This window comes from Rattus norvegicus, chromosome 1, assembly GCF_021556685.1.
Source record: "Rattus norvegicus strain SHRSP/BbbUtx chromosome 1, alternate assembly SHRSP_T2T, whole genome shotgun sequence".
Lineage (NCBI taxonomy): Eukaryota > Metazoa > Chordata > Mammalia > Rodentia > Muridae > Rattus > Rattus norvegicus.
The window spans coordinates 19162989-19175856 of NC_141534.1; the positions used below are offsets into that span (position 1 = coordinate 19162989).

A 12868-nucleotide genomic window follows, 5' to 3' on the forward strand; every position below is an offset into this window, starting at 1 on the left:
AACTTATCCCTCTCCCTTTGTGACTAGAAATCGCGCTGTGAGTGTGAACATAACACCTGTGGGGAGAGCTGTGACAGGTGCTGTCCAGGATTCCATCAGAAGCCATGGAGAGCTGGGACCTTCTTAACCAAGACTGAATGTGAAGGTAGGTTCCTGACCTGAGAGAACAGCCCTGTCGTTCTGCTTGGCTACAGACACTAGGGCCATCTCTGTGAGCTACTGTTGACTAGGCAATCTTCTATTTCAGTTACATGTTTTAGCCAAGGCCAGAGCTAGTAAGTTCACCACCCACCTGTCTTACAACCCTCAACTTTCTTGGGTTTTTATCCTAATTGGTTAAATATTTGCCCAATGCATATTAATTTATTGTAAATATATGGATAATTAGAAATACAGGAAAATCCTTATATGCTTTTTGTCATCAGAAAGTACCCCGTACCTATAGCATACAACACTGACATGAACATACAAACATACGTAGACACAAAATCACACAACCACATGTAAAATGTACAATCACATACAATGAACATCAAAAACAAGTCACATCAAAAACAAATATGCATACAAATGCATACAAACATGAAAATACACAAAATACATATACAAGCATATATATAAATAAAAATACAGAAACTCAAACACATATAAACACACAAAATACACAGAAACACAGAGAAATAAAAAGAAGCACATAAATATACACAGACATACCCCTGTACCTACACAACTACTCACAAATACATACAGGATTACACACAAAGACACAAAAGCGTGCACACACACACATAGACAGGAACACAAACAGAAGCAGACACACGTACTCATAGAGACACAAGAGACAACAGAAACACCCAACACCCACATAGGTACTTGGAAGTAGAAATGAGAAGTCTGTGAAGCTGAGAGTCTATGTATTAGCCTTCTAAGCACAGAGACTTCTGAAATGGTCTTCCGTCCGTATTAGCTGTCTGGGTCCAAATAATCACTTACAAATAGCACCAAATAGCCTTTAAACACTCATCAGCTAATATGAGGGTCCAGCCAAAGGTGAGGGATTATGTTCAAGCTAGAGCCAAGCTATTAACCAAAAATGAAAGGATTCATTAATCACACTTAGGGTGTGCGTGGCTGATGAGCAGGAGCCGGGAAAGATAATGAGGTGACAAGGATATCAAGACATGAAGCTTTGTGGACATGAGTATCCCTCTTTAAATTGACATTTTTAAATTGTACGGATTTATGGGTCCCTGGTGCTAGTTATATATACATTTTGCATACTGCTAAAACCTTAAACCACTGTCATTGGTAGTGCTATTCATTCCCTCTCCTCTGTGAAATAGGCATCATATTAATTATCATTTTGTATAATAAGTTAGATGAGACAACAGAAGCTATTCTATTTAACACTAAGTTAGTAAGCAGTATGCAACCTTCGCCCTTCTCGTCCTCCCACCCGCTCTGCCCACTTCTGCTAATCAACACTCTCAAATATAATGAGCCTATGTCTCTTAGACCAAGCATATAAGCGAGGCCAAGTTGTATTTGTCTTTTGGTGCCTGATTTGTTACACTTAACATACTATAACCCAGTTGGATTCATTTGATGGCGAATGGAATAATCCTTTTGCCTTAATAGTATTCCATTGTGCACTTATTCCACATCTGTTTCCCTCAATAACTAGACATTGCCAGAGCACAGTCCAGGAATGGAGTCATGTGAAAATTCTGAGTGCTTGTGAGAAAACTCTAAGTAAACAAGAGCCTGGTGGCCTCAGTTTCTTCAAAACACAGAAGTGCTCTTGGAATTTGTTTTCATATAGTGAGTGGATAGGAGTGAGTTTACCTCGACTGTTCTTATTCAGGTGCCTCTATGGAAGAGCAAGTTTTTGCCACCTGAGGCTTAACCTTGTCCCAGCGTGACTCTTCATTACCATAAGAGTATACATTTTGTGATGCTCTGAGTGAGTTAGCTACTGCAGGAGACTTTCACTAGGCCCTACTCTCCCAGGTTCACACTGCCAACTAGAGTGATAAACAGTCATTAGAATGATTCCATATATTGACTGCCTTGAAGAGTGCTGTAATAAACGTGGGAGGGGAAATGTGGCTTTAGCATACTGATTACCAATAGTCAAAATGCTCTTAAATATAGATTCTTCATAGCAGCACCAATATAGAACTACTTACAATGAAGAAATACCTGTGGTGATTATTAGCACAATTTAGACTGTAGCATTTGATGGACAATGGACACTAAAAGATAAGACAGAAATGATAAATAGTGAATGATGTGCTAATCAGAGTTCATACTTTAAATCATCACCTTTGAGAGAAAATGAATGTGTCTGCCTTCTTCTGAAGGAACTGACAAAAATGGCTACCACCCGTGTTTATGTCCTAATTTGGCTAAGTAGCCCACCCAGTGACCTGAAATGAAGAGAGTTCTGTATTTATAGATTAGATTAACTTAGGCCAAGAGAAGACTCAAACACGGACCTTTGCAGAAGCATGAACTCACACTTACAGGGAACCAAATTCAGCTGAATTCAGTATTAATATTTTAGTGAATCAACCCAAACCATATAGTTTAAGTTCAAGAATATGGCAGACTTACTATCAAGTAAAAAACACAAGCCCTACACGTTGTGTATAAACATTGCATATAAACCAATTCAGTTTATGTTTATCATGGATCATAAATATTGGACACGATGAGACTTTGAAACAATTGAATAAAATATTTTCCAACCATAAATCACACTTCTTTTGAGATTTTTGCTGCTACACATGTTATCTGTATTTGGAGTATCTTTCCTTTCTTCACTTACATTGTCCTTTGATATGCATCTACCTGTTTCTATCATTAGTGGACATATGTAGAGGCCTAGCTGCCATTGAATACTCAGATACCACTGGAGGGCCACTATTTGCTCTCAGCCATCCTTGATCTAGCAGGATTCATCAGTCCTCCTATAATTTTGAAATATTGGGGATTTTAAAGTCCTTTATTTATAGGGTGGAGGGGGGAGGGTACATTTCTATAGTCTGAAGATTAAAGATTTTCAAAAACCAGAAATTAATGATGGATGTCTTAATCATAGGCCTAGCTAAGGATCACACCATTGGCAATGTATCCATTTCCAAACATAAAATGTCTCTTTTCCAAGTTTAGTATTAGGAAACTCTCTTGTGATAGGGAAACTCTATATGTATAAAAGATAATCACTAATTAATTTGAGTTTAACTTGGATTTTCATTGATCCATCTCATTTAAAGTGTACAAATATTCTCTTACTAAGACTTTAAAGCACATTTCAAGGATTTTCTGTGGGGGTAGAAGGTTACTGAAGACAGAGTAGAAAATGGCTCATGCAAAGCAGACATCATCCCTGTCCTCTGCAGCCCACATATCCAGTGCTGGCACAGTGCCATTGATGTTGATATATAGATTGAGGGTCCTGGTTACAGGCTGAGGACAGCCACTAAAACATTAAACGTTAGTTCCCGGTCTACAACTCAGCAACATCCATTATAATTATTGCGTTGATTACAATTCAGTATTGTATCACAATTTCATCTACACTGCCAGCAGAAACGCTCACTGTTCCTTACGGTATATATTTGAAAGAGGATGTTTGAATATTTGTGTGAATTTTTCTAAATCCATAAAATCATTTTTAATGCATACACAGGATCATGTTCATTTCTGTGTCTGCCCCTAAATAAAGCTTGAAAAACTACAGATACAATGAAATTATATATCTAAATTGAAAGTCAGCAGGCTGGAAAAGTTTTTTTTTTCAACAATCATGACAAGAAGCTATCGTTCTTACTATATTGGAAAAATCTTATATGGCAATAAGAAAAACAATAATAGTGTTAAAAGCAAATACCAAAAAAGTTTTATGTTTTTGAAAAGTATAAATGGCATTCATAATTTAGACTAAAAAGGATGACCCACACACCAATTAAGACAATGGAAATATTGTTTGATTTGTCAGTGTATGTCTTCATCCTCCTAATATATGTATGCTTACTGTGTCTAATAATGATTTTAAAAGCATGATAAAATATAGTTGTGAAGTTATAGAGCATGACTTTCACCCCATGACTATAGGTAGAGATAATATAACATTTTAGGATGCCCATTTGTCAGTCTATTAAAATTCAAGTTGACATAGCTTTAGTTTAAAAAATTTACACTTTCAAAAATTTAACCCAAAGGTGGCATCGTATATTTTTCACAGGCCACATTCTAGTTCCCGTTGTAGTCTTTTTAATTGCCTTTTCTAATTTATTTCTTGAAGAATACCTCTCCAGAATTCTTTTTAAAGTAGTTTGCACTTACAAAACAAATGAAAGAAGTAAGTCATAAAATGGCACCAAAACTTGAAATGTCTCCTTAACACAACACGGGAAAGTGTTTAGTTTCGTAGATCAGATCCTAACTCTCAGCTTTCCCCTGGACTTCAGTATGTGTGAACTGTTGCTTAAGGATAAGCCTCCTAATAACCATAACTGCCCATTAGCAGGATGCTGACACATACCTCCTCTGCTCTCTAGTAATTCTCTTTGTAGCCTTAGGTGATACCTATGTGATAGGCTAAGAACAACTATTAATAAGGCCAGGCAGTTAGAAGAATATATACATACATAAAACAGCTGTGTTCATACATGCACACCTGTGTGTGTGTGTGTGTGTGTGTGTGTGTGTGTGTGGCCATGCACACGTGCACATGCATACCTTCTGATACACAAACACAAATCAGTGAAAGAACACAGAACCAAATCTTTCAGAGGCTTTACAATATCTTTCCCTGATTTTTACCCTCATAAAAATGACCCATACATTTCAAAGCTTTACACAGCCTTTGCGGGGAAAAGTTGCTCGCCTTTGCTCTGTCTAGAATCCCTACCATACAACATGAGAAAGAAAAAGAGGGTGGAGAGCAGGACAAGCTGATCAAATGCGTTTAAAAGGCATTACGGTGAAGGTGGCATGGTGATAGCGTTATGGTGACGGCGTTGTGGAAATGATGTCATTGTAATGGTGGTGTATTCGTCAGCTCAGCAGATGCTTTTAGACACCCCCATCTGCTAATGACTATTGACTGTCTCATGTTTATGAGAAAACACACTATATAAGGACATTATTCATAGCACATAATTGCTAACCCAGGGCAAGTTCATCCGATCCACACTACCTCAGGATCTCACAAGCTTTGTCTCCCTCACCAACTAGCTCACCAACTTATGTAATCCATTTATTCTATTCTAAGTGTGCCAGACGCATACTTACCCCTCTTCACTTTAATGTATTTGTCTTCCTCAGAGTCTGGGTGAATCTCCCACTCTTGATTCTTTCCCAGCATTGTTATCTCTCTACTGGAACTCCCACCTAGCATTTCCTGCCTTATGCTCATAGGCCACGAGCTTTTTATTGATGGTTCCACCCTGTGCACAAAAGATTCTCTCTACAATCTACCATGTATTTGTCTCATTGTTTGGGAAGGATCGGAGAGGACTGTGGCAGTGTTTGGAATGCAGATTCCTGAATCTATAGTGATGGGGGTATCTCGTATGCAAAATCACCTGTCTCTGGCTTGGTTTAGTGAGGTATGAAGAGAGTTGCATTGTAATTGAAATCAATAATAGCAAATGTAGAATGACTATCAGAGATTCTGGCCTATTGAAAAGGGTTGCTTGTTATTGATGATGACCAAAAGGATATATTAACTCCTCCCTGTCCGCTTACCCACAGGATGTAGTACAGAGGGTCACCTACGGGCATTATCCATCATAGATTGTGTGGTTGGTAATCATTTCATGGTTTGTTCAATAATTTATCTGTCATAATAGATTGTAGGTCAAACTATATAGAATTGTAATTATATTTGAAAAACCAGTGAATTATTGGCATTTGCTACTCAGCTGAATTTATAGATTTAATTATTTCAAATTCAATTATAAGAATGAATATATGTATATATAGATATACATATATATGTATGAATGTATATATATATAAAGTAAAAATACCTTTTAATAGATTTATGTTTATGCTATATGGATAATAAAATAGTTTTAAATATATTTGAAGCCTGAAATTAGTACTTACCACTTTGTATTCTGATCGTAGCTTGCAATTGTCACGGAAAAGCTGAAGAATGCTACTATGATGAAACTGTTGCCAGCAGAAATCTAAGTCTAAATATACATGGGAAATACATTGGAGGGGGTGTTTGCATCAACTGCACACACAACACTGCTGGAATAAATTGTGAGACGTGTATTGATGGATTCTTCAGACCAAAAGGGGTAAGGAACACCTATTTTCATAAAGTTTTATTTTTGCATTTCCAAAAAAAGTATGTATCCCAAACTAACAAGATGTATAAACACTGGACGCCATACTTCCTAAGGTGACGAGAACTTTTCTTATCTCAAAGTGTCACACCTCCTTATGGATGTGATATGTGGTGCTACGGCCACTCCAGAAATGTCTATTTTGCCTTTTTCCAATTGGACTTCATTCCTGAAAAACTATCTTCTTATCTTAGAACACTAATTAGGTTTATCTCTCAGTAAACATAAAACAAACCAACAAACAAAAGTAGTAGAATCATACAGTACTTTTTCATTTGTGTTTTCATTTCTCACATGATAACATTTCAAGAATTATTTATCCATGTCCTTATAGGCACCAATGATTCCTCATTAAGGATCTGATAGTATACTTTTGCATGAGCAAATAAAGTCATTCAATCCATTCTCCCCTCATTGAATATTTAGGTGATTTTCAGACTCTGATTAACAAGCAAGTCTATGCATGCCAGGTGATTGTCATTTTAATTTAGTTTCTGGAAGTACTTAAAAATAAAATGGTCATTCCATAGGACAGGTCTATATTTAAGTGTATAAGAAATTGTCACATTGTTATCAAATTATCAATGACATTTTACACGTTGGTAAAAAATATTTGATGTGTGTGAGTTCCCGCTCTTTATGGTTGACAGTGGTTTTGGATCTTAGTCATTCTCAAGGGTTTGAAACTCTTTCATATATTTAATTTTGATCTCACATGCCTGTTGGTCATTTGTGTGCCATCTATCTTGAAGCACATGCTCAAGTAAAAGATACCTTTTTCTGGTTTATAAAATTTTATTTTTCAATTTTAGTCAACATCTTGACCAAATTTTTATATTTAGAATGGTAAAATAATGATTTAGACTTACTACTAGTCCTTTGGACATCATATGATGTAGCCATAGAATGGGAATCAATTTGTACAGACACTTAGTACACTTAGTGTCAAGTAATGCAGATTCACTCATTTTATATGGCATTTGGAGTAAGTCTCTCTTTTTGATAGATTATCTGAATTAACATCATTGTAAAACTTTGTTTACTTTTTCAGATTATAATTAAATTCTTTCTCACACCCCATTATTTCCTCTAAATTCTCCCATGTACCTTCTACCCACCCTTTCAGGTGTTTTTGGTTAAATTGTGGCCTCTTTTTTCATCAATTGGTATTATATACATGTATGTGGGGTTCTGTACAATGTTACATGTATGTTTTCAGACTGGCCAGGTGCATATAAGTAGAAATACTCATAGAATTTTACAATCAAAATTTCAAATAAAGATAACATTGATTGCTCTTTGTTTAGAATCTATATATAAATAAGGAAAGAAAGAATATCATATTAAAGTTGAGTCATTTTATGAATGCATCATTTTTCCATGTACTTTGCAAAAATTTGTTTGTAACAATAATTTTTGAATAGAGACCTTACATATCCTTAATTAGTTTAAACAGGCTTTTTGGAATTTTTTTTTGCATCCAAAATAATGATTAATGGTTAGGTAAAACTTTTTCCCAATTCGTTCATGCTTCTATTAAGAAAAATTAATACCGAGTTTATCATCTGTATTGATTGAAAATACATTTATTTGTTCTAGTGATCTTAAGGTAATTTTTGGAATTGCACTTAGATTCTCATCTACAAATAGTGCCAGGCTCACTCCTTACTTTGCAAGATTTATTCCAATGTTAAATAGAAATGGTGAGAGGTGACATTTTTATTTTGTTCTCCCTCTGAATATAAACACAATAATTCACTATTGAGTGTGATGTGATTTATGGGATTTTTATGGATCCTGTTTATCAGATTCAGCAACTTCTCTGCTCCTCCCAGGTAGCTGAGCATTTTTATAATAAAAAAAAAAGGCTGAAGCATTTTGTCAAATGTTCTTCTGCACCTTTTAAAATAAATATAAGTATTTTCACTTTCCCTGTTGGCTTTGTCATTTGTATTCACTTGCAAGACATAAAAACAGTTTTGCATTTCTTTATCAAGTATGGTTAATTTATAAAAACAATATAATTTTCACGCAAGGCGTGATTTTATTTAGTTAAGGACTTTTGTGTTGCTGAAAAGGGGATTTGGAACTTTAATTCTTTGTTTTTACAATTTTTTTGTCAGTCATTCATAATAGGCTCTACCAGCCTCAAACAAAAGAGCTGGGAAATGCTTCATTTTTTTTCAGATTAAAAAACCATTTGTGTGGGATGGAAATTAAACTGGTTCCAAATATTAAGTACATTTTAGACTAGAATTCCCAAGTAAGGTTCCTGAGCTTTGGATTTCTCCCTTTTCATGGCTGCTTAGAATGAAATTTGATATTAATTAATTTTAAATTAGATAAACAGCTAAATCTAGGAGATTTTACATTTTTTTTTTTGCTTCTTGCATCTATGGCAAAGTCTCATAATGTAGGTGTTATCAAATTGAAATTTCCTACCCAGGGGAGAAAGACTAAAGAACTCGGAAGGGCTAGGAACCATACAGGAAGACAAATAGAGTCAACTAACCTGAACCCTTGGTTCCCAGAGACCAAGTCACCAACCAAAGGGCACCCAAGGGCTACACATAAGTTGCAGATGTGTACCCACTTAGCGAATTTGGATTTTAGAAGTCCACCAATCCACGTTAAATACTTATAATTTTATCAGAATAATTTGCAACATATTTTTAAAACTAATTTATCCTGAATTGTTCGCTGAGTTGAAAATACTGGCATTTTTATTATGCTTGATTCAATCCTTATCAATCTTTCAGGTGTCACCAAGTTATCCAAGACCGTGCCAGCCATGTCACTGCGATCCAGCTGGCTCCCTTAGTGAAGTCTGTATCAAGGATGAGAAACACACCCGGCGAGGTGAGGCACAGTGGAGAACTGTCACACTGAGGAAATGATGATCAGATGCCAAACATCATTTTTTTGCAGAGAATTTTTCATTAATTCCAGTCACATAGTCAGGATTCTGACATCAAATGGTGTACTCTGTAGGACCCCATTTTTTTTACCATAATAACTTATTTTGTGCTGAACAGCAGTGTTTGAAAAGCAAACAAAAATGTTGATCATCTGCCTTGATGTGTGTGTATAATAACGTGTCACTTTATTATAAAATAAATTCTTAGAGATTTGTCATTAACCACATTAACTGTAGAAATGTCACAGTGGGCATTATACTAACTCTGATGTCACCAAGCAGTACAGTCTTATGGGACCACTGTCATCTATGTGATGTATCCTTGATAAAAATGATGTTATATGACAATTGTGTATGTGTGTGTGTGTGTGTATGAGAGAGAGAGACAGAGAGACAGAGAGACAGAGACAGACAGAGACAGAGACAGAGAGACACAGAGAGAGAGACAGAGAGACACACAGAGAGAGACAGAGAGACAGAGACAGAAACAGACAGAGAGATGGGGGAGGTGTAAAAAGAAAAGGTATTTATGTATAAAGCAATATATATATATATATATATATATATATATATAGTGTTTTACATCCTGTTACTTAGATTGCTTTGTAACTTCACTGGTCCCAGTATAAGTTGGCAGTGTTGAGAGATGTATGTGCAGCCTTGGGAGTGAATGGAAATCACACTATGGGATGTAGGTGACACCACCTCTGTGGGAAGGGTCACAGAGGGCAGTACTATGAGGCGAAACCAAGTACTTCAAGGATTAAAATTCACAATAAACTCTCAACATCAAGGAATCAAGTGTGACGACAGAATAAAATTAACATTTGAGAGCTCCATTCAGGGTAGTTGCCCAGGATGCGTAGCATATTGGAAGTAGCAAATAGTAAAGACCGTGTACATTTTCTCCCTAGTAACCTTAAAGTTAAAGTCTGTCATCATGAAGTCTTTTTCTCTTTAAATGACAAATAATTCCCAATGGCATTATGAATAATATTAAGTTCCACCCTAAAATAAGTGTATTCTTTTAAAAATCTATTAGAAATAGAAAAATTAGGAAAATACATGTGTTATATATTGGTAGTTTAGAAGCAATAACAATAAAAATTGTATAAAGAGAAACAACCTAATACCATACTCCTCTTGTCTCACCTGTTTCCTTTTGCTGGGTCCTGAAGGGGAAATGGGGACACTGATAATTGTGACTTTCCATGTGGGAGATGAGACTTGAACCTGAGTCCTCTGGACAAGCAGGAAGAACTCTTAACCATAGGCCCATCTCTCTAGCACCTATAGTCAGCACTACTTTGAAGCAAACTCAAACAATAAAATCCATCTTTATCAATATAAACCTAGTGTTTATGATTTTAAGTCCTATTTCATGGTCCCAAATAGTATTTACTTTTCCTCGTGCTTTCCTGACATAGACTCGTGTCCTCTGTGTTTAATATTTCCAGCCATGTTCCAGACCCCTGTGCACCTTATGCAAGCCTATTCTTGACAGTAGTGGAACGTGTGCTTGTCTTGTTTATACTCACTATTTCTCTTTGCCATGTTCTTTTACACTGTGTCATTGCATTTCATTGTGCTTTGTCTTTGCATGATGGAGAGCACAGTTTATTTTATGGGCATGGTTGTTTTGTCCGCATGTATATGTATATGTATGTGTATCTGTATGTGTATGTGTGTGTATATATATATATGTATATATATATATGTATATGTATATGTAAATGTATACATGCATACCATGTGAGTGTCTGGTACCAGCAACAGCAGCCAGAAGAGCTGGTGGAATCCCCTAGATCAGGAGTGACAGATGGTTCTAAGCACCATGTTAGTGCTTAGAACCAAACCTGCTCCTCTGTAAGGTATGCAAGGGCTCTTAACTGCTTAACCATCTCTCTAGCCACTTGCTTTTAATACGTTTTATAGATACATAGAACTACTATGTTTGCATAACCAGTGCGATTTTTATTTAGGCCCCAAAAGACTCTCTAGTTTTAGCTTTAGTGACATACATGAGAAAAGAAAGTCATTTAAGCCTGCATGAGAAAAGTTCATATGAACTCAGAGACTGAAGCAGAACGCACAGGACCTGCACTAGGCCCTGTTTGTGGATATTACAGCTTCCAGTTTAGTTTTTATTCTCGGGCAAGCAAACTAGTGGATCTCTAATTCTTGTTCCTTCTCTCGGGGCTCTTTTCCTAGTGTTGATTTATCTTGTCCAACTTGAATGTGATAGTTTTCGTTTTGTCCTATAATATTTTATTTTGATATGAATAACAAACTAGCCACTAGGGTAACGGCTAACAACTGAACTGTCACTTATACCTCCTAAGAGAGGGAAACTCAGTTTTCTTCAATAGAGCAACATTGGGTATATTAACTGCTCCAGGGCAGTCCTCATGTTTTGGAGTAACTGGCCAACATATAACGGACTCCACAGCTTTTGTGTGTACTTTTATTTAGATAGAGTTTGGGGTGTGTGTGTGTGTGTGTGTGTGTGTGTGTGTGTGTGTGTGTTCTTTATGGTGGTTTTGTATTCCTTTTTTTAGCTTTTGCTGTTGTGTTAGGTTTTTATTTGTGAGAAAGAACTTAAACTTGAATTGGTAGGGAGCAGGGAGAATCCGGAATGACTTAGGGGTCGGGAAGAATATGACTAACATACATTTAAATTTAAAATTGCTTACAAAAAAAGTAGAATCTTTTTTAAAAAAAAATCAAATTTTGTGATCAAAATTCAATTTAACAGTTACTGTAATTGAAACCTGAAGAATTCAATCTGTTTTCCCTCGACTATGTTGATGTGCAATGCTTCTTCCCTTAGGGTTGAAACCTGGGTCCTGTTACTGCAAACCTGGCTTTGGAGGCATGAACTGTGATCGCTGTGTCAGGGGTTACCGTGGTTATCCAGACTGTCAACCCTGTAACTGCAGTGGCTTGGGGAGCACAAACCAGGACCCTTGTATTGGGCCCTGTAGCTGTAAGGTAGGCTGGTTAATTTGATTATGTCCCACTGTTGAGACCTAGGACGGCTTCTGTTATGTCTGTTGCTACTAGACATTTGTAAAGCTTCTCCTGGGCACACGACTATCTATTATGTGAATATTACTCTATGCATCATTAAGTGGTTGGCAGACTCACTACCACAACTTCTATCAGTGGTCTATCTTATTTCTTAAAAAATTATTTTCTCCCATTGTGCAAAAATGTTTCAAACTAAAACTATATACCTTTGTATCTACTTCCTAAAAGAATTCTGTTGAGGGTTTAATTTTTTATTTTAAAAAAAAAATAATCCTGAAAAATCTGAGTGAAGACAGGTCTTTAAATTTTTCGCCATATTTGAACTCTTCTGTCTCATCATCTAAGTGAAAGAAGGCCTAGTGAGATTGATTAAAGATTTGATATGTTCTCCCACGAGGACATGCAGGAAGGTGATTTTCTTTCTTTCTTTTCTTTTTTTCTTTTTTTTTTTTTTTTTTTTTTTTGGAGCTGGGGACCGAACCCAGGGCCTTGCGCTTCCTAGGCAAGCGCTCTACCGCTGAGCTAAATCCCCAAGCCCTTTATTTCTTGTACA

General features: G+C 36.3%; 1 protein-coding gene across 7 annotated transcripts in view; it reads left to right on the top strand.

The window, feature by feature from the left end:
• The window catches only part of Lama2 (laminin subunit alpha 2), a 647938-nt gene that overhangs the window by 255107 nt on the left and 379963 nt on the right, over positions 1-12868 (top strand). For all 7 annotated transcript variants that reach the window (XR_015627317.1, XR_015627326.1, NM_001427039.1 and 4 more), the window contains exons 7-10: positions 28-145; positions 6142-6320; positions 9128-9227; positions 12116-12276. Coding sequence is in view for 5 of the 7 variants with exons in the window: in NM_001427039.1 (NP_001413968.1) it covers positions 28-145; positions 6142-6320; positions 9128-9227; positions 12116-12276 (558 nt within the window). In the remaining 2 variants the exon portion in view is untranslated. The remainder of the gene's footprint in view (positions 1-27; positions 146-6141; positions 6321-9127; positions 9228-12115; positions 12277-12868) is intronic.